The sequence below is a fragment of the Thermobia domestica genome, chromosome 10, assembly GCF_964235325.1.
Source record: "Thermobia domestica chromosome 10, izTheDome1.hap1.1, whole genome shotgun sequence".
In the NCBI taxonomy this organism is placed as follows: domain Eukaryota; kingdom Metazoa; phylum Arthropoda; class Insecta; order Zygentoma; family Lepismatidae; genus Thermobia; species Thermobia domestica.
Genome location: NC_137463.1, coordinates 190,866,095 through 190,889,278, shown reverse-complemented (window position 1 = coordinate 190,889,278; position 23,184 = coordinate 190,866,095). Strand labels below are relative to the sequence as shown.

The window sequence follows — 23,184 nt, the reverse complement described above, 5'->3', positions numbered from 1 at the left end:
ATGAACACGTTTTTGGAACACACTAAAGTTCACACAACGAATGTACTTTTTTCCTCTTCTTTGCAAGCGATTTTTTAAAAAATATTAACATAATATTAAAAATCATATTAAAATTCACACTGTTAGTTTTGGAGGACCATACATTAACAAAATTTGAAAGTAAGAAAAGAAAGTACCAAGAAAACTTAAAAATAGAAATATGAATTAGGTTTCAGGATTTTCGACATATATGTCCATGTTATAGAAGAGTCAACAAGAGAAGTTCTCTAACAGTTTGCAGGGGCGTTGCCACTACTCAAGTCTCAAGGCCTTTTTTGGTGCATCTATAATGGCAGTTTTCTTAATGGCGCAAAATAGAGTGATCGTCGTTGGTAACACTACCAAAGTAGGAGCTGCATTTTCACTCCGTACGTCGTAAGAAACTTCAGGGACCGTTTTTATGATGGCTCCTCTATAGCCCGTCACGTATGAGGGATGACGTCATTCGGCGGTCACACTTCCGGGAAAGAAAGGAATGCGGAAGCAAGGAAGCGGCCGGGACCATTATGTTAGATACCATCCCGGCATTTGCCTGGTGTGAATATGAAAAAACTAGGAAAATCTCATTCAGGGAGAGGGTCGCCTGAAAAGGCTTTTGCACTTTTTCAACTGACTGTCCCCACCGGGAGAAAATTGAAAACAATTGAGACATTCATTCTTCTCAATGGACTGTAGAAAGGAAACAGGGCCATAAAATTTGACCTGGAACTCAAAGTGAATATTCCCTTGGATTTCAGCATTTTGTTTTGAAGGTGATTGTAAAGGGTTGACTATTGTCAATAGATGGCACTACCTGCTTCTTTCTAATGTATTTTGTAGGGAGATTGCTCGATCAAATCCAAATGGATGAATATTCAAACTTTATCCAAAGACAAGTTGAATAAATAACGTGCAGTGCAGATTTTTTTTTTTAAATGTTCTGTTTCTTTCAATATTGAGAGCATTTAATTTCTACTCTTCAGAAACATACCTGCGATATTAAAATGAAAGTGTTACGACCCACGGTTATGCCGGCTAGGCTAAAGAAGACGGTGATGGTGAGAAATGAATGAAAATGGTGGAATAAAGAAAGTGGGAGGAAACGGGAGAACCTCTGGAAAATCCCAGCACACGGTGTTTGTCCACCACCGAAGTTCACTTAGCTGGGATCGAACCAAGGACCCCATGCACCAGGGGTGAGCGCTCTACCACTCAGTCACCGTGGCCCACTCGCGATAATGAAGGTTTCTCAGCAATGAAAGAAAAAAATATCAAGAAACTGCACGTGGCTACAGGTGGCTTTCCTGGCGCTGATCCTGCGACAGCAGAACTGCACTCTAGGTTGTGGTGCAGATTTTCTGTACTGTGTTGAAAGGAGTAGAGTCAGGTCAGCTTAGATGATGTATATGTACTCTTTATTTCTATAGTATGTTCCATACAGATGTTCTAAATGCTGTTTCGTACTTAATTCCTTTCCTGTTTATTACGTACATATTTTCTGGATAAAGTTTGTGATATTAGGGCCAAAAAGGTAAATCTAGGTCGTACTCAAGAAAGGGATTGTAGTATCCGTACATAACCATATAATGTGTATCAATGTATATAATGGGCTGGATAACTATAAAGGCAACATTGTTATAATTCGCACCTGGCTTTGTGCACAGGAGAATACCTATTAAATTCCTTCAATGTAATCACCTTCCACATCTATTACCTTCTTCCACACGTATGGAAGGAGTCGTACACCGTCAATGCATCAATCTTTGTAGATGTCCTGTAGAGACCATCATATGACATGGATGATGGATTTTGTAGTGTTATAGTACTTCCCGTGAAATGGTTTCTTCATTTTTGGGGAAAAGGTCGTCACGAAGTCCATGAAAACATTGTTGTGCACTGCGCCCACGTGCCACTTCAATCTTGGTCCACGCATGTTGTTCGTCTTTCCGAAACATACGTCGTGGGGGTACCCAAAAGAAATCGAACTATTTTTTTGGTTGGCAGAGATTTTGATGTACTGCGTTTTGCCGCTAGAAGCGCATAGAACGAGCATTCCTGAGCCAGTAAGCCGAGTGCCGTCGTCTCTAAAGAAGATCAGGACTAGTTTAGCAGAGTTTAGAGTGACAACTGTTTTGTGTGATCGCCATTTTTGCAATGGCTAATTTTCGTGAACAGCGTGCAGCGATGAAATTCTGCTTTGTGCTCGGATAAAGTGGAACAGAAACTTGAAATGTTAAAAACGGCGTACAAGAACGATGATATGAGAAAAACTAAGTGTTTGACTGATTCCCCCGTTGCTAAATGGTAAAATGTCAATTGATGACAAACCTTGTTCTGGTCGTCCTTCCACGGCCGGAACAAGGAAAATATTGAAAAATTTGTGCAATCATCAACGAAGATCGACGATGGACAATCCGGAAGCAGAAGCGGCCTAATTTGTGGCAGTCGGATGACTGGTTGTTCCGTCATACCCCTGCTCTGTACGACAATTTTTGACCAAAAATGGCATGCCCCCTGTTCCTGATTCCCCATACTCACCCGATCTTTCCCCGTGCAACCTTTCTTTGTTTTTTAGAATGAAAAGAGACGGGAAAGGAAACCGTTTTGTTGATGTTGCTGAGGGAAAGAAAAGACGACGGAGGCGCTGTCAAGCATCACAAAAGATGAATTTAAACAATCTTTTGAAAAATGGAATAAAAGATTAGCCAAGTGTATTAGTGCAAGTGGAGAGTACTTTGAAGGGGATTGAAGGTTTGTGCTTTATTTATTTAGTAAGTTTAAAAAATAAGTTCGGTTTCTTTTGCACACCCCTCGTATTGTTATGGCGCTTCCACTTTCTTCCCCTACTTTACGGCACTGCTGCTTTGACAAAATAACATAAAGTCGCTACCACTTGCCACCCTACATCGACTCATATTCCCTTATCAACAATGAAACTCTTTGTGTTGAGACACAGGCCTCTGACGTGAGAAGTGTTGCCACTAATTTTTATCCAACCTATGTACATAATCATGATTTTCTGTCTCCTACACGCGTCGACGGAGGACACACACAATTTCTGTCTATTTGTGGGCGTACAGTTTGGTCCTGGTTAAGCAACAAACATGTACATAGCCTGGTACAGAAAATCTCGTGTGTGATACAGAATCTTGCTGAATTTCGCTTCTCCCGATTTTCACACACTCTCTCTCAGTGTGCACGGATTATTCTCTTATTATTGATTCAATTTGTATTCGGACAGAGTTTTGAAGTTCATTTCTTGATTTTAACTGAATCGTTGCAAATATTCCTCCTAGCTACAAAATACATGGGAAAATTAGGGAAATGTGCTTTCATTTATTGGTAATTATCGCTGCTTTAAACTCACCTCCTTCCTTTAAATTCCCTTTTTACTCACTCTCACACCCCTTTAACTCACTTTTAAATTTCCTTTTTAATCTCTCTTACACCTCCCTTTAACTCACCTTTAAATTTTCTTTTTATTCACTCTTAACTCGTCTTTAAATCCCCTTGTTATTCAATCTTATACCCCCTTTAACTCATTTTTAAATTCCCTTTTTCACTATCTGCTAAAATTTGCTATCAAATTTCTCTAAATTCGAGAAATTTCCCCTAACCTACGAACACTGTAATAACTACAAGATATTGTGTATTCCTTTCTTTCGTAATACTTTATAAGTACAGCGTTCCCGACAAAGTCCTCTAATAAATTTATCAACAATAATTAATACCTTGTTAAATGTTGATAATTTACGTGATAAATCCTGATAAGCACTTAGTTCAAGCAATTAATTTACACAAATCTATAAGTATTCCACTAAGGCTACTCATTTTGCTTTCAATATTCTGTACAGTATCCTTTGTAATAAATATTCTCCAGACAATTTTATCAACACCTGTTCATAATTGTTAATATCGGTATTTTGCATAATAAAACTTTCGCCGTGCAAGATTCAACAAACTTTCGAATAACAATTGATGCGTTGATAATGCGGGTAAGATTTTCTTTCTTTCTTTTTTTTAAAGTTTCGTTAGCAACTATATACACCAAGTTTTCTTTTGCATATGTAAGTATTTAGATGAAACTGTTAAATGTATGGTACTCACCGGTAAGTCCAGAAGAGATTCGATGGTGTGCTTAGCTGCTCCGCGTCTAAGTTTACAGAATTCCACAAACTCTTCATCTGAGCCATTCTTTTCGCGAAGTAACCTAAAAAAATGAATATTATAAATAAATAAATAAATAAATAAATAAATAAATAAATAAATAATAATAATAATAATAATAATAATAATAATAATAATAATCTTATATATAAAAGAGAACGCACAAATCCTTTGTTCCCTCATCACGCTAATACGGCTGAACCAATTTCTTTCATTTTTGGGGGGTTATTAGGATTTGGACCCTAGATGGTTTTTATCATATCACTTTAATTTTTAATTACCAGTGTCTTGAGATAATTGACCATTCAAGTGTCCATAACGTACAAATCCTTTGTTAGTTCATCATAGGTAAAAATAAACGTATTTATATGCAACCCGCATGACAGTGTCACTCGGCGGGTTAACATAAATGACAGGCGATATAATGTTAACATTTACTGCAATCTACTATGGTTTTTATCATATCACTTGAAAGCGAAAAAGTAAAAATTATCTAAGTAACAAAGTTTATTGCGTTCCGGGGTGACCGCAGCGAAGCGGGGCGGGTTAACATAAATGACAGGCGATATAATGTTAACATTTACTGCAATCTTCTATGGTTTTTATCATATCACTTGAAAGCGAAAAAGTAAAAATTATCTAAGTAACAAAGTTTATTGCGTTCCGGGGTGACCGCAGCGAAGCGGGGTGAACGCTGCTAGTAATTAATAAAGAACGCTCTATTTTACGTTGCAGTTTAGTCATACCAATACAGAAAAGAACATTTTTCTTTTTTTTTTAAAAAAAAAAGGAATAAATAAAGTTGTAGGAGAAAAACTTTTTAGGACACTTAAGAAACTGTTGTGTATATTTTATTTTCCTTCTGCAATTAACTTTATTATAACTATTCTACATTCCAGTAGCTCGATGTGTTAACATAAATCTTAGGGTGCAAGCGTAAAATAGTGAAACAATAATACGAAACAAGTGAGTTTACTTCTAAATCACGCTAATTTGATACTAATACTAGTTGAGAAATCTCCAATAGCATTGCCAGAACGAACTTTAAAAGAATTAATTTTACTTACTAACTTCTACAGACTTTATACCAATTGTTCTATGTACTGTACTTTATTATTATACTGATTAAACAATTCTTGTAATATATCCATCCATTTATAGTTTCTTTGAGTACTACATTTTGTCCGCATGTTTTAAGAGTACTGTTAAAATGTTCTACAGTATGTTGTTTTACGAAGACACATGCTCGAAATGGAGGGCTCAAAATTGAAAAATTCGCAAAATATCACTCTCTATGACTTACGGTTCCCGCGATATGGCTCTTTAAATCTCTCGAAATGCGAACTTTTTGGGCCAATATCTCGGGAACCGTAAGAATGACGCGAAAAATTACACCACTTTCTCAGATAGTTTTTGATGCTCTATCGAATGCAGGGTTTAAAATTGAAAAATTCGCAAATAACAGACAGACAGACAGACACACACACACAGCCACACATACCTAGCGAATTCAGTAACGAACTTTTCAAGTTGTTGACTAGAAGCAGCAGTAGATCTATAACTTCCAGATGCATTACAGGGATAGTTTTTCGCTGTCTCTTGCATCTTTTTTCTATATAAGAATCAATATGGGAATTGATAGTTGTGCTATTTTACTATTTCTAGTTTTAGTAGAAGAATAAGAGCTGAAGTATATATATATTAGCACACAATATCTTTTTTCACGCGATGTTATACTAATTTGGGACTTGATATTGAGAGATGTACTTCGAAGTTCGTACTGTAGACTGCTGTTGTTCGATCAGGTGAATTTCTACCGGTAGAAGCATGAAGTACTGAGCAAAAATGGCGAATTCGTTGCAGTTATTTACTTGTGGGTGTAGTTCAATTTTCTAGGGAAAAGGACAAAACTCTCATCGAAATTGTGTGTGTGAATGGGGATAACTGTATAGACTATAGAAACATCTCCAAGAGATGCAAATTCCTTCAAGATAGGTGTGCAAACCTTGTGGATCTGTTACCTTGCGGATGAATTCAGTAGCAGCATCAAGCGGACAAAATATCACGATAATTGAAGACGCAATCGTAATGATCGGCGAATCCATCTCAAACATTATCTAACATGTTTAACATTTCATACGGTATAATGTATGATATAATGCATAACAAACTAAAATTTCGTAAAGTGAATGCTCGGTGGATACCAGAGAAACACAAAGGGATAGTGGACCACCTCGTATGGTACTCTGTAGAAGGACATGCTTTTCTAGACGATATCGTTTCACAGGCGAGTCTCGGCGTACTCTATATACCTGAAGCAAAGTAGGCATCCATGGAATGGAAATATATCGATTCCACATCAAAGGAGAAATTCAAGGTGGCTCAATCTGCGAAGAAAGGTGCTACTTACTATATTTTTGGCTATGATAAGGGTCCTAATGATTTATTTACGCGCAGCCACTGAAAATGCTGCATCATATGAAACAACATCGACAAAATTGTGTCATGCGCTTCGTGGCAAAATGCCCTAACGTTAATGCTGGAAATGTCGCTCTCCTTCACGACAATGCACATCTCCCATGTTGTTGCTACTGCTCAAGATAAAACTCGACAACTTTGAGTGAGACGTGGTCTTGCATCAGCCGTAGAGGCCTGATCTGGCATTTTCAGACAATATCTTTCCGATCAAATGAAGAAATTCTTGGCCGGCAAATGTTTCAATTCCAATAACGAAGACAAATTGATTGTGCACCGATGGCAATACTTCTTCCAAAGGAAAGCCTTCCATGAACGGGATATTTTGAAACTTGCACCATTGTGGGAGAAATGTGTTGATAGACTTGACGGCCAAGTTGGAAAATAGTTTTAATATGAGCCTTTACTGGATATACAGGGTGTTAATGAACTATATCGACAAACTGTAAGAGGTGATTCCTCACATCAAAATAAGAAAAAAGTTCATAAGGACCTATGGCGAAAAGTGCATACTTTCAGAGCTAGGGCTGTCCAAAATCGCGGAAAAACTAAATTTCAACAGACCCTATTTCGAATTCTAGAAGCTGTGGATGGTGGTCCTTTTCAGCGTAAAGGAAGCCATGCATACACAATCCAAAAGTATCAATTTTCAATAGGTGTACAGGGTATTCTCTACAGGGTGTAATTCTCAGATATGCTCTAAATAGAGTTTTCAGATATACCCTGTTTTCAAGGAGGGTTCAAAGTAGGAAGGAGGTAAACCTTGACAATAATAGATATCCAGTGCTTCGGAGGGAAGTCAGAAATATTAGGAATCGGCAGCTCCAGTGAGTTTTGTGTTCAGAATAACATGTGATGCGATGTATTTCATCATGGTATATTTCACGTTTTCTTCACTTATAAGCGTGAAAGGAAACATCGCAGCATGCGTTTTACCGAGTACAAGAGATCGTGCTGCTGACCATCCTTAACACTTCCGACATTGGGCCAAAGGATTCCGTGTTCATTGCTATCAAGACTTATCGTTTGCCTACTTTGGCCCAATCATAAAGTCAGAGCATATCTCAAAATTCGGTTGATGGAATGTCTGGGAATTTCAGCCTGCAGGGAATAATCTGTACACACATTGAGCATTAATGAAATATCCATTTTTGGATTGCGTATGCGTGACTTCCTTTACGCTGATAAGGACCACTATCCACAGTTTTTCGAATTCGAAATAGGGCCTCTTGAAATTTGGCTTTTCCGCGATTTTAGACAGCCCTAGCTCTGAAACTATGCACTTTTAGCCATAGATCCATATGAACTTTTTTTTTCTTATTTTGATGTGAGGAATCACCTCTTATAGTTTGTCGGTATAGTTCAGTAACACCCTGTATATTTCTTGTTGTGTTACCTATATATTATACTTTTTTCTGCATAAATTGTGCGTTACTTGTTCACCCGAGCCCTCGTTTTCGCTTTATGGAAACTTATATTGGAACTGGAAACAGTAGTAGTAGATTTCTAGTTGCAATAGACAAGTAAAGACGGAGATGGAACATATTCTTACAATATTATTAAAAAAAAAAAAACTGTTTCTCGCTAAATATTTTCGTTTTTTCACTACGCCAGCGTTGAAACTGATAATTTTATGTATATATTTTTTTTTAGAGGAATAGGAATAAAGATCGAGATGACAATTATTTTTGGGGAGTTCAATGCATATTAAAAAGTTATTTCCTTGCTATCTCTCACCGTTTTAACTCTAAGGAGATCAATTACTGTATTGAAATCGGAAGTCGTACTGGAGTTTTACTATTTCCAGTTTTAGTACGAGGAAGATAAGGTAGTGTTGAAATGTATTCTCGAGACGCTAAATCAATTCAAACAAACTGCTTTTCGTCATCTATTATCATTTTTGCTCTATGTGAATCAACGTTGAAACCGGAAATGGTTGATTTCGACCACTTCCGATTTGAAAAACAGGTTAATTGAGGAGACGAAACCTATTCTTGTGAAGCTGAATCGATTGCTATATATATATATATATATATATATATATATATATATATATATATATATATATATATATATATATCGTTATCTCTTACTGATTCTTCTCTGATACCCATCGACAGGCCGTTTTAGAAGATTTCCCATTCTTATTCGGAGCATAGTTTCGAAGTCTAATAAATAAAATAAAATATGGAATGTAAATTACAAAAAAAAGTTTGATTTTCGAATAGGGATTTAGTTAGTACTGTACATGAAAACTATTGCATTTTGAGGCCTTAGGATAGAAAATATGTCGCAACAAAAAGGAAGAGCAACAAGACTGCAAATGATTGTATGAAATTGAAAATCTTTTCTCGAGATGAAGAGATTAGTGACAAGTTACATGCGGCCAATAGCAGAGAATACTCACGATGATGATGATAATCCATACGATGCATTCCAGAGAGTAGATTAACATGCATTAATTACATCACTAGATCTAACTCAATTTATGTCAATATTTATATGCGATTTAACATTATTATAGTTATATTTGATTAAACTGGTAAGTTGGTTTGAGTTCAATTTGGTAACAGTTAAGTGATCTCGTCTCGTGTCTCCTCACGAAATTTCTGCCTCGTTTCGTCTCGTAAGCACCCCTAGTAACTAGGATTACTGGAAGTCGAATGAACAATAATCTTCCTCAAGAATATATTGTCGATTGAAATGTAATAACAAATAAGAAAAATGTGGTAAGGATAAAAGTTGTCAATAATATGGTGGGCATGTTGAGTACGTGGTAGTAGCGTGATCACCTCTGGTAAGAGGAACTGTGTTAATTGTTTGACATTCCCGTTAAAATTCCTGGCCTGAGCCCTTTAGATTTCTGCATATTTGGACTGTTACAACGACGTCTACATCATCATTCCACTTTGTACTATTACTAGATTAAAAAAACATCTGCACGGAAAATGGGACGGGATTCCTATGTCTGTGCTTCATCGTAGTTAGTTGCAGTGGAAACTGTGATGTCGGGCGATAGTCCATAATACTGGTGGTCCGACAGAACATAATTAAAGTGATGGCGGCACGGCTTTTTACAGGATAAGTACACTTTTAAAATCGGTCAGGTGTAACTCGGTCAATCTTCTGTATATCTGTCTCAATCCACCGAAACGAAATACTGTGTGTGGTCTTACATAGCAGGCCTAATTCTATAACTGAAATACGGGGGTATCCAACAAAAAATATGTTTATAAACAGAAAGAACGAGAAAAACAAGAGAACTTATAGGCTACTAAGAAAACAAAATTTTAAACATGAAGCACCTATATCTTGAAAGTGATTAAGATAAATATATATTAAGAGGAGAAGGAGAAAAAGAAATTTTGTTTTGCGTTACAAACGAGAATCACAACAACCACTGTGCAATGTATGTAAGTCATATACATACGCACAACGCAAAAATGTCGGTCAAAATACGTAATAATGAGGACCCATCCTGATTCCAAATTCTACTCGTGAACACTTTGTCCGCTGATCCTTATCTTGATTACTTTCTTCAGAAAAGCTTCTAACACATCTCCTTCTTGTTTCTTTCTTTTAAAAAAATCTTCCTTGTTCCTTATATGTCATCATAATTTCCTCAACCTTTATATCGTGGTTATATATATTTTAAGCATATGCCTACTTTCATTCTAAACATATTACATCTACTTATTTCCGTTCCATATTTTAACGTATTTCATCCTACTTTTTTCTTTTCTTTTTTCGCTCAACGAGAATTTGAAAATTATTACATATCTACCACATGTAATGTAAGAGTAATCTAACTGGCTCTGTATTCCCTTTTAACTTATTGCACGAGAAGAGGAGGAACAGGTTCCATGATCTATTGCCAATTACCTTTCTGCAAGAAAACAATTTACTCCACAAGATCGCTGTTGATACAAGGTATATTAATGTAGTTTCCGGTTACAATGAAGTATTAATGGCAAACCGCTGAAAATTATGGAGTATATATATATATATAGTACGTGCAACAAGAATTCTCTATTTATAATTATCGGATCCTACTTTCTTACTAATTCATCTTGAACACAAACGATGATGAGATAGAAGTAATTATTGACGCTATTAAAATTTAGCAAAAATTGCTTTTGAGAAGTTAGTACTACAGCTTTCTCGATTTCCTGAAACAGGATGTGGCTCTCATATTTGGAGGGCGGTGTCCATCTTCTAGCCTGAGTAATAATCCATTTAAAGAAGTCTCTAGTTACCTTAAGCCGACAAGACTGCCTGAAGGGAAGGGAAAATATGTTACATTTAAGGTAGAAATACGATAAGCGAGTACAATGTTAACTCAATTTTCTGTCATACTACCCACAAAATATACAAAATATTCCATTAGTGTGTGTACAGATCTCTGAATTAGGGGCAAAACTCCGGTAACTGAGAGGTTCTATGTAAAGATGCGTTTCAACTCTGCTTACAATTTGTATTATTCAATAAATTGTTTGGGAAGAGGAAGTTGGTGGAGTTTTATTCTGCTTCTTGTACTATTCAAGATGGGAAAGATGGTTACTCACATTTAAAGAAAACTAATTGGAAAACACAACAAAAAAATGCCATTCATCAAACTTCTCTACTCTTTCTTACTTGTCTTTCGTCAAGTTTCTCCTATACCCAATATACTGAACTTCAATCATATCAGGCACGTAGCCAGGATTTCGCAATAGGGGGGGTTCGGACGAAATACTGTGGTTATCATCGATCATTTTAAACTATTTTACTGGCAACATATATTCGTTCGTATAGCAGGATTTCGTAATGGGGGGAGGGATGACATGAAATATTGTGATTACACACCAGGAGATCAATCAATCTAAACTATTTTACTGGCAACATATCCATATTGGTTTGTTAGGATAATAAAATGAGGATATGTTAGTAATTATTTTAATAAAAAACTATGAAGAAATCTTGAGTAAGAGAATACAAAAAAAATGTTGAAAAAGATATAGTCTATCGAGGTCATTCGAACTCGATTCTACTTGTCTTCTTTCTTCTTCTTTTTCTTATCTTCGTTTAATCCCGTCAAGGATAGGAACGAAATCTCTTTCGGGAGTAAAGACATCCTATAAAATGGATTAGTGTTGCCGCGAAATTCAAAATGGCTCATATTATTGGTGATTCCGGGTATTTCTTAAGTTCTACCTGAGAGTCTATCTTATCCAACCGGTTTGTCGATCGTCATTTGTAGTTCAATAGGAATAGCATGGAGATGATGGAATTCGGAATGTTCCATTACAATAATATTCATTTTTAACTTGACTCCTCCGTTTCTTCCACAGAAAGCTCCTCATAAGAAAGAGTAACCAAACGCTTGGCGTAGCTTTATATTTTTGACGATCATTCATCTTTTTCTCGTTTCTTTTTGTTTCATTCTTCCTTAAAATTTTTAATTTCTGGATCCAAAGGGGGGAAGGGGGGTCCGGACCCCCCGGACCCACCCCTTGGCTACGTGCCTGATCATATTTCTCAGATGTGGAATACCAAAAGATCGTCACTCCAACAATTAACAAAATAATCACTGAAAAGTCGATAGATTCATTGTAGGCACCAGAGGGACAAGAGGGGGCAGTTTTCCTTACTTTTTTGAAGTGACCCCTTAATGTATATAGTTTTACTTGGAAATGTAAAGTTATTACTGGTTCAAAGAAAAAAAAAATGGTGCCACATAATATTTGCCGTTGCGTGAGTATGCATTGGTTATTTGTCTTCCCATGGAGTTAACAAATCTACAGGAATTGCGTTTTAATTGCAATTCAAAGCAATACACAATTTTTCACACAGAATTTTAAGATGTTCATGAGCAAGGAATCAAATCTCTTCTTACACTTTCGTCTTTAAGATTATAAAGAGCTAATACCTACTTGTTGCTCTTGTCAATTTACTTAATAAAATATAAAATACGATATATGGTATTTTAACTGAAAAAGATAGTATCCTATTAGTTATACAACCTTTCGTCAAACAAAGTGTTAGAAACAACTAGGTAAACCAACATTCATAAATAATATTCAGATCATGTCTTGCCCCTACACTTTTAACGTCCAATCACCGCCACTGGTAGGCACAATAAACAGTTTCTGTTGCTCACAGTCACAATTTTGTTGTCTATTCACATCGGTCTGGTCCCATACAATACAGGCCTCGTTACACGATGAAAAGCTAATGGTACCTTGCTTTATTTTAGTTTCAGCCATGAATCACTTTTGAACGTTAAGAGAAAATTTAAGAAAGCAATAGTCGATTATGCCTATATCTGAAGTTAACATTCCAGTATTTTTCTTAAAAAAATCTATCAGGATAGACAGTTGCAGAATCAGAACCGGGGATATCGCAATTGCTAGACAAGAACGCTTACTGAATACACTATTCCGGATCTCGTCCCGACATCGTTAGTTAACAAATACTGCTGACCACCGCTGATGAAAAATGAGACGAGAAGTATATTTTCTAATTCGAGACGAGACGAGAGAAATTTCCCGAGTCTTGTAATCGACATGAGTTCATCCAAGAATTAGAATCTCAAACACAGTTTTAATGTTACATAATTCATACTATAAAAAACTATAAGTTGATAAAGTGATTGTCGAACACAATGAAAAGCATATATCAACATTTAAAGATATACGCAAGTCATTCCACAATATTCTCTAAGAACAAATATGGCTAAAATGTTGTTATACCACACCATTCGTGGACCTCTCGTGACGCGGAAGGATTTTGATGAAACTAATTTCTGCATGAAATTAAGAAAAATAACAACGACATAATTTTGTACATAAATTTAAAGAAAAACGAGACGGAAAAGAATTCTTCGAGAATTGAGACGAGACTTCTACAAAATTTACGAGACGACACTAAAAACCTTTTTTCCTCGTCCCGTGTGCAACACCAATGGACGGAATGGTATTTGCGGGATGGTTCAATTAAAGAAAATTTTCCGCTTTAAAGAGTTTTCCATATGTGTAGGTTTCAATGCATTTATATTATCAAATAAATTAATAAAATTTAATTTTTAATTTAAAAAAACTGTAACCGAATGATAAGCACACAGTTGCAGACTCAATTCCCGATAAAGACATAATTTTTTATGTTGGTCCGGCTTCATTAGGCAGTTTAGATAGCATAGATAGCATCATTTGCGGCCATGGAGAAAATTCTTGTTTAAGCACGACAGTTGCGACCGTTGATAGTTATCTGTAAAAATACCTTAGATAGTAGACTCGTCATTTGCGACTATATGCATTGAGAAAAAAATTGTAGGTGGCATACTTAAAAAGGAAGATTACATGCGTAATTCCTGTAGTTTTTGGACTTAACGTACAGCAAACGTATAACTGAAAACGCATGTTTTATAATACTTCTCGTATAAGTGTTCCATCCATACGTACTTTCCATATGAAACAATATAGGCGATCAGGATCTCACATACAAATGGACGTATATAACATATAGGTGAGGAATGTAACATAAGTATATGCATGTGATATACGGAAAACTATCAGATGTCAGACATCCTGCAACGTCATGATTTAACATCTATGTGAATAACGTATGCTCCATACTGACTTCTGTGGTAAGCAAGTGGATTCCGTATGTGTGTACAATATACCGCTGTCCGGAGAACAGATTTTTCTCAGTGTGGAACTGTTAGGTTTAATTCAATTCCATTTAATTCATTATGGATCTATCTCAATTGGGTGCATTTTTCTGTAATGAGAATTAAAACGTAACTTTATAAGGAGTATTAAAATATTGAGCTTGAAGAACTGTTTATTTCGACTCACCATAATATACAATGTACTGGTATAGTGGTTTACTGCTAAAGTATAAACGTAAGCGTTGCTCAAGTGATCCATTTAGCGCTTATTTCTAAAACCACATACGATACAATGTTACAACAGTGATACCAGAAACTTCGGTAAACACTCACCCCAGTTACCGAATTCTACATTTCACGCGCTCCTATCTTTTGGAATGTCCGTCATTCATTTAAATTTCCTCGTGAAGGACAGGAGGGACCGAATTTCTCACGACATGGATTAATACAGTAGATTTCTGCTAAGCACCTGCACACGAAAATGAACGTATTGTTAGTCTTTGGTTGAGTCAAATTGGTAATACATGTGTAACCTGTGTACTGCGTGTAGAACCGCCTATGTAATAGTTTTGAGCAAATTAATTTCGAGTTTGTCTCTCATTGTGCTATTGTTTAATTTACAACCATTGTAACCTACGCAATTTTCTGGTTAAGTAAAAAGAAATATAATTACTTACTCTCTGGCACTCCTGTAGAAGTCCTGATAATCCTCGTATTCAGCCCAAAGTTGTTTCGAGAACAACTGACCTACAAGATAAAAGAAAATACATTAATATGTATTAGCACAATATCCTATTGAATAATATATAATTAACTTAGTATTATTTGACATAATAATAATCTATGATTGCGCAGTGCTACGGAATGACACTAATACGAGTATATAGCATATTTGGTCATTGCTCAGAATTGGGTGTAATAATTTCATATTTTATCCCACCCTATACTACAAGAACAAAATGCTTTCAAATGATTTTCGCCTATGGTCATTTACCCATTCAGCACGTAAAAATATCCTCCCACAATTGCACTCTAGAAATAAATTAATTTATGGTTTCTTTTAGAGCCGTCAAAATTATTAGAACAGTTATTAGGAATAATTTATAAAATAATTCTACTATGCTAACATATATAATTAGATTTAAATTGGATTGTTTTGAGTTTAACGTCCCTTTTGAGCGCTCAGGCATAAACCTACTATTTAAAGCGAAATCCAAATCAGTTCTTATTTAGTTTGTAAACGAAGAAAGTATACTCAACAGGGATCGAAATCGGAACCACTCTCACAGAAAGTACATGCGTTGGTTATTCGTGGCTATGAGGAGGCAATACTAATAATTATTCGAAAAAGTTATTTGAACTATTTTCATAAATATTCGAGCGATTATTACAGTTACTGTAACTATCTTCATAATTTCGTACAATTATTACAGTTAATTCAACTTTATTTATTCGAACAGTGATTACAAAACTTAATTCAACTATCTTCATAATTGTTCGAGATATTTTCCCGAGTAGCAAGCAGACAAATATATATATATATATATATATATATATATATATATATATATATATATATATATATATATATATATATATATATATATATATATATATATATATATATATATATATATATATAATTTAATGCTCTATCGAAGACGGGTGATAAAGCAAGTGTATGCTTATTAAACAATTGAAGAAATAACATAGTGGGGAAAAGCCAGAAGCGTCCCGAGAAAACACGACACGATATTTCAATCACAAATTTACATGGTTTGGGATCGAGATAGGGGCCCTAACCACCACGCCCCCTTTACCAAGAAAATAGTTGATTTGATTGCGAGGAGAACCTCCTCAGAAAATGACGAATGTAACATTTGTGTTTTGCTGCAGCAAAAGGACTCAACCGATCGGGCTAAAATTTAACACCCATCTAGAGACTTAAAAAATGCCAAGTTTAAAAAGACACTACTGAATATAGGTTAAGGAGGTAGTTATTCTTGAGGGTAAGTTTTTCGAACAATTTTCTTCAAAACGATTCAGCCGATTTTGTTCATATTTCGTAAATAAATATTGTTTATTCTACATGTGGCTCATATTTTTAAACAAGACCACGTGCTTCTTATTTGTAAACAAAAGAAGGCGCTCTCTTACTATAACTACTACAAGTAAGTAGACAACAGGCATCGTGTTCATGATCATCATCTAACAGAAGAGGAACACTAGTGCCATCGCTGTCCAGAAGAGGGTATAAAACACGCTGTAAAGCTTTCCATCGATATCAGTTTCGGCTAGTCATCCCCCTCTCTTAGCTTGCCTGGAGCTCTGTGGTATCCTTCTCTTTGTTGCCTGGGCATTGTCTGAAAGGACGTTACGCTACTGAATATAGGTTAAGGGGTAAGTTTTTTTCGGATGATTTTCTCCAAACCTTCTCAGCCGATTTTTGTTCATATTTCATATTTTTTTTTTCATAGCCTCGTTATATAACATATTTATTTGTCCTTTAAAAAATCTGCGAGGTTTGGTTTATTCTTGGGAGCGTTCTTTAGGATGTTTAATCGAAAAACAATTTATACGGAAATGTTCATGTGTCATAAATAAACATTTTCGTTTCGTTTTGATTTGATTTTGAGTTTGGTGTCCCTTTTCTGCAATGAGCATATATGAGATGTGCACCTACAGCTTAACGTGGGATCCGCACTACATGAAGTCCCACCGAGAAATAAACTTTCTCATTAACAACCCTAATATATGGTATAAATCATTTCTAACGAAAAATATCTATTAGATGTACTTTTGAGTTTTTTTTTAAAAAAGGACAAAATTTTTTCAAAACGCCTTAAAATTTTGATTGTATTCCAGAAGAAAATGTTTTACTAATAACCAGGGGGTAAAATTGCGGGGGAACGCGGGGCGGGGACGCCGTCCTTCACCTCCAAAAATATGTACGGCGTCCCCATAGTTCCTAAAAAATTACAATGGGCAAAGATAGACAGAGGGACGGCGTGACGTCATGCCGCTACCTACCGTCCCTTTACCTTTTAAGACCCATTTTTACCCCTGCTAATAACTATAGCACAACGTGATTGATTGTCTGCTGTGAGGCTCTTCTCAGCGAATGACGAATATTATTTCGGTGCAGCAAAAGGTACTCAGCCGATAAAGCTGAAATTTAGTACACAGATGGAGATTAAGAAATTCCAAGTTTGAAAGGATACTACTCGTTAAAGGATACTACTTACCCTATAGGTTAAGGAGGTGGTTAATTAATCGCAAAATGTACAACATACATAGGTGGCATCATTTATATATGTAAAATATTCCATTTTTTACTGAGTTGAACAATATATAGGTTAGTAAGGTTCATACCTATATTGCCGTATATGCGTGAGAAAACATGTAAATTTGAACAATAAATAATAATTGATATCCATATAAATAGAGTGGGTCATTAGTCTTATTAATTGTATGTGGGTGTGGAGAGTAGGAGTGACCGAATGTATGATAATTGGGTATTATCTTAATTAACAATTTCTATCTTCATCTTTTACTTTTATCTTCATCATTTATTCGGTCTTGTCTTTCAAATAACTACATACTGATTCCTCCAATAACTAGAACGTGGAACAAAGATGGTAAAACGACGACAGATGGAAGAGAAGTAATGAAGTAAAATTAATTTAAAATTTTAGTTAAAAAGACTAGCCGTGAGAATCGAACCCAAAACTTTAAAATAAAAGAAACAACTATGACTGTCATCTGCATGTAATCTCAATGGCGTTATAAATTATCCTCATTTCGTGATGTTCAATGTCGTTAAGAAGTTTAAAGAATGAGATATAAAGATTTAAATCAACAATTGATTTTATTAAAAGAAGTCGTGGAGAAAGTTACTTCATCCTGAGTGGTCTTGGATGTTTCTGGAAGGAACGGGGGAGAAATTCTTGCGGAAGGCAAAGAGAAGCATACAAATAACTTGTTCGACAACCTTTTACAACCGGCAATCCTTGTTGGCTTTTTATTAACTAGCGCATCTGAAAACTAAATAAAAAGAAACAACAGAGATACATACAAAGGAGAAAAATCGGTTTGCTGATCAAACGATCATTTCCCCTAATAAATCATCAGCCATGATGAGATTCCCATCAAGTGGTTTATGTCGATCTCAGAAGACCCTAAAAACTTCTTAAGCATTCGGAACATTAGTATACAGCAATGTACATTCAGCAACAAAAGTTTGGCTCTGTTTTTAACAGTGTTGTTTGAGACAAAGCTACAAAATGATACAAAATTTATTCAGATCCATACCAGGGCTATTTTTTTTTTAACCGCCGTTAAAGCATCAAAGTAGAACCAAGTAAGACGATGAAACGTGGATAAGAAAAATTTGTTCATTGTACGTCGCTCATTCTTCAAACTAATGGACTGGACAGACACTGCTGTCATTCAATCATTTTGGAGCAGAGCGGGAAAACATACGGAGTGCAACCGAAGCACTCACCAAGTGTGAACTAAATGATGTTATTCGATTTCTCGAACTACGTGATGTCATTCAATTTCTCGAACTACTTGATATAATTCGATTTCTCCAGGCGGAAAGGTACAATACAACCGCATTTCATCGCCGAATGAGTAAGAATTACGGAGAGAACCTTATAAGTGATGATTGTGTGCACGAGTGCTGCAGCGAGTTTTAAGAAATACTAACCGACGTACACGACGAGAGTGTCCAAAGGTTGAAATCTGTGGCGGCAGACGATTCGATGGAAGCGTGAATCATGTGACTCGTGAAGGGCGTAGGTTGTGATTTCTGAACTGTCTAATCTTGAAATTTCAGGGAACTGAGAGCCACCTAGGGAAATCGAACTACATCGTATAGTTCACACTTGGCGGACGCTGTGATTACACTTGATATGTTCCTACCCTTGCTACTCCACAATGATTGAACGACACTCCATCTATCTGTGTGGGGGATGAGCAATATTCAATGAACAATTTGTTATATTCATTTTTCATCTTACGTGATTCTCCTCTGGAGGCGTAACAGCGGTTGAAAAATAAAAGAACATTCCTCGTAAAATTCCAAATTCTACAAAATTATTAGCATTTAACGAAAACAAAATTCAAAGACGAGACATATATCAATTCATATGTATTATTAAGCTGAATAAAATTAAATATTTCACTCTAAAACCAGTTTAGCATTCCTTTCAGCACCATGTGCATATGAGACGTATATTTCAACATGGGGTCCGAACCACATATGCTTCCACCGGGAATTTAACCTCTGTCTACAGCGCACAAGGCGCGTACGCCAACCAAATAGCTACGAGGAAGCTCAACTCCTTGAGAGCCTTGGGATTTTAGAAAATCAAGAACTCAATGAACCAAATGCTTGTGACGAAAATTGTACTCTGTCGAAGATCTAGTTTCTTGATACTGAAAAGGTTCAGAAAGAGAGGAATATAATGTGAAATTGACGCTAACAGTTAACACCTACGTAACAAAATCATAATTGCTCAGTTCTTGTATGCCGTTCTGGGACGTTTGCGGCGCATTGACGAAATTAGGTTTTCTGTGTGATTTGCGGTACTGTTCAAACTTCCCTTAGACAGCAGGACATATGCGGAGGAAAGTGTCTTTCACGCACATACATAATAATTTACTCAAATATTAGAGCACGTTGGCAATACTAATAAATCATATGTTACACACTAGGAATATTAAACAATATTAATAGAGTAACGGGGATGAAGTGAATTGTTTGAAATGGAATACTGGTAAGGTTATTTGCTTTCTGTACTTCGTGCATGAACCTATTCGTCAAGAAACATAAGTGTAAACTCTGAACACACTCAGAATCATTTGTTTAAATGTGATACTTCTAGAAGTCAGACGCACAGTATATAACCAGTGTAAGGAAAAGTACAGCCTATTATCTGGTGTAAAAATGAGAAACTTGCATACGCACTACTTCTGCCATAGACGGAACATTTAAGTGTGATGGTTGTCAATTTGCTCAATTAGATTCAATACATGCAGACACGAGAAGTAGCGAGCAGTAAACAAACGTCCTTTTGATTTTCGGCGTCTGACCAGCAAGGGATAATAAGACGTATCAGAGAATTTTCTGTTTGATGAAGGCTAATATTAATTATTGGAATCCGAAAGTAATCAAATTGGATTTCGTGCAAGCCGCAATAATATGTCTAAGAACACTGTTCCTAGAAAGGAATATTAGTAGGTGTAATTTGTATTTTGTTTAGTGCCTGTGGAGGAATTTTCAGGAATTATGTCTCACAAATGACTACAAATTAGTTCCAGAGGGAAGGTTCTACCTAAGATCGTATTCTGCTTTAGCATTTAAAGATTTCAGACTTTTTAGATTATTTTGTAGACAGTGGTTGGTCAACCTCGTTATTGACATCTTCATGTAGAAGTACTCGGATCATCAGCACCGAATGAATAATGCTGTTGAAGAGTGAAACGCACAGACACAATTCATGAATGGGTACGTCAAGCCCTAATGAGTACTATTTGGTGAAGTGCCAAAAAATTGAGGATGTGTACAACAACTACCTATATGAAAGAAGAACTTTAAACCGTGAAGGGAAACGTAGGCGACGCCAGGACATAAGGTTGAATGAAATACAAAAAGAGCGCATTAACTAAATATGTAACCTCAAAAGATGTTAGGAAATTCTTGAGAAATATATCACACATTCAAAAGTTGAAGAACAACTACATGATCTATTGTTTTGATTACTGTAATTATAAATTGTTACCTATCTATTGAATTTATCTGTGTATTGTATTTTATCTATTGTTTTGTATTTGTAAAATAGGCTGACAAGTCGGTGTATGTGTTATGTATTCATTACTAGCTGTTTCTATTATTGGCTTATTTTTTGCTTATAAAGAATCCACTGTATTATTATTATTATTATTATTATTATTATTATTATTATTATTATTATTGATTATTGTGTTGTATTCATTACTAGCTTATATAACGCTGTATCTTAATTTCATATATTGTATTTTGTTTGAAAATAATTACTAATCAGCACTCTAATGTACTGGTTAAATTCTATTATAAAACATGAAAGTAAATTACAAATTCATTGAAGATTAATTTTGACTTCTTTTACTTGATAAGACCAAGTGTTTGTGTTACAGTTGATATTGTATATCTCTCCTCTAACTGAAAGCCTGAAAATGTCCTTTCTCAGTTTGGAGAATAAAACGTTATTTCGGACAGTAGCTACTGCAATGTGCCAACACTGGAAATGTTAGGGGGGATTTAGGACTTAAATTCCTAGGCTTTCAGCATCTAAGATCATTCAGCTCGTCACGTTTGAGGGATGACGTCCCTCGGCGAGCACACTATCAGGGGAAAGGGAAGGAAGAAAGGAAACGGCCTGGGACCTATAAGTTAAGTACCACCCCTGCATTTGCCTGCTGTGAATGAGGAAAACCCAGGAAAATCTCATTCAGGGTGGCTGGCCTGAAAAAGCATTTTACACTTTTTCGACCGAATGCCCCCACCGGGAATCGAACCCGGGACCGCTCGAACCAAAGGCGAGAGCACTGGAAATGTTACTGCAAGTGCCGCGACTCTCTTGTATACACAGTATATGGTATCTCTATCAATTTTTAATCTACGTCTTTACTACAGCTCCTTAGTATCTAGTTTTTCGTATATCCTCATGAAACAGGAGAAAGCAACTGATCATCCTACCTCTGCTTGGCCCCGGTTAGCTGTATTAGCTATACGAGCTAGAATTAATCTTTATTGAGGATATTAATGAGCTCTCCTACGGTAACTAAAGAAACAACAATAATAGTTTGGAGTGCCATTATTATTATTATTATTATTATTATTATTATTATTATTATTATTATTATTATTATTATTATTATTATTATTGACAATAATACTTACATGTACTATCTACTTCGTTTGTTTTCAGAAAGTTCATTAAAGTGTTATGTATATCTTTATTTTTATCTGTATGCCTACCCTAAACAGCACCCCCAAATGGTTAATTTACCATTTTAAAACGATATAGCCTTTTGTTTTCAACAGGAGTCATCTGACCAATTTGCGTTAATGATATCCTTTTCATCTTAAACACCACAAATTTGCAAAATATTCGTATGATAGAAGAACTTAATTAGAAGTTCAAAAGAAACTGGATTCAAAATGAATGTAGAAAAGACGAAAGTGATGTTCAACAACTTTGCAAGAAAGTCAAGGATAGAAGTTGAGAATACGAAATTAAACGAAATCAGTACCTACGTCTAATTGAGATATAAGTATCTCTATTTGTTTTATTATATGGACACAAATATGGACACTAATAAAATTAGACATTTTCACGCTCTCCAGATTATACAACTAAACATAGAGAGACAGGGCCGGATTTAGGGTGTGTGTGCAAAGGTGCATGTGCACCCCTTTCCCCATCGTTGTAAATATACACTACCTAAAGTGAGAAGCTAGAAGTGAGTTTTGCAAAATCAATAGTTTAAGTCAATTTTCTGAAGGTTGAAGACAAAGAATTTAACGAGAGCAGACACTTCGCATTTCCAAAGGAATTCCTCATTCACATCACAGATGCCTAAAGGCATTTTAAAAACTCAAATTTAATTCAAATGTATTGGTAGTTTCTGGTGCACCTCCCCTCAGAGAATCCTGGATCCGGCCCTGTAGAGAGATGTATGCTGGAAACCACTAGTAAAGATAGGTATCAAATTACGTAAATCAGAAGAGAATATCATTGTTAAAATAAAGGCATCATCAGATGTAGTGAGCCTGAAATATTGCGAGCAGAAATGTTAATCGATAAATAAAAGCATACCTTGACTAA

The 23,184-nt window shown here is 35.7% G+C and overlaps 1 protein-coding gene across 1 annotated transcript in view; it reads right to left on the bottom strand.

Annotated features, from left to right (window-relative positions):
* Positions 1-4,056: 4,056 nt before the first annotated feature.
* Positions 4,057-23,184, bottom strand: part of LOC145661712 (uncharacterized) — a 399,963-nt gene continuing 380,835 nt past the window's right edge. Inside the window, exons 5-6 of the mRNA XM_081727045.1 lie at positions 14,986-15,055; positions 4,057-4,228 (exon numbers count right to left, since the gene is read on the bottom strand). Of these exons, the coding sequence (XP_081583171.1) occupies positions 4,057-4,228; positions 14,986-15,055 (242 nt within the window). The remainder of the gene's footprint in view (positions 4,229-14,985; positions 15,056-23,184) is intronic.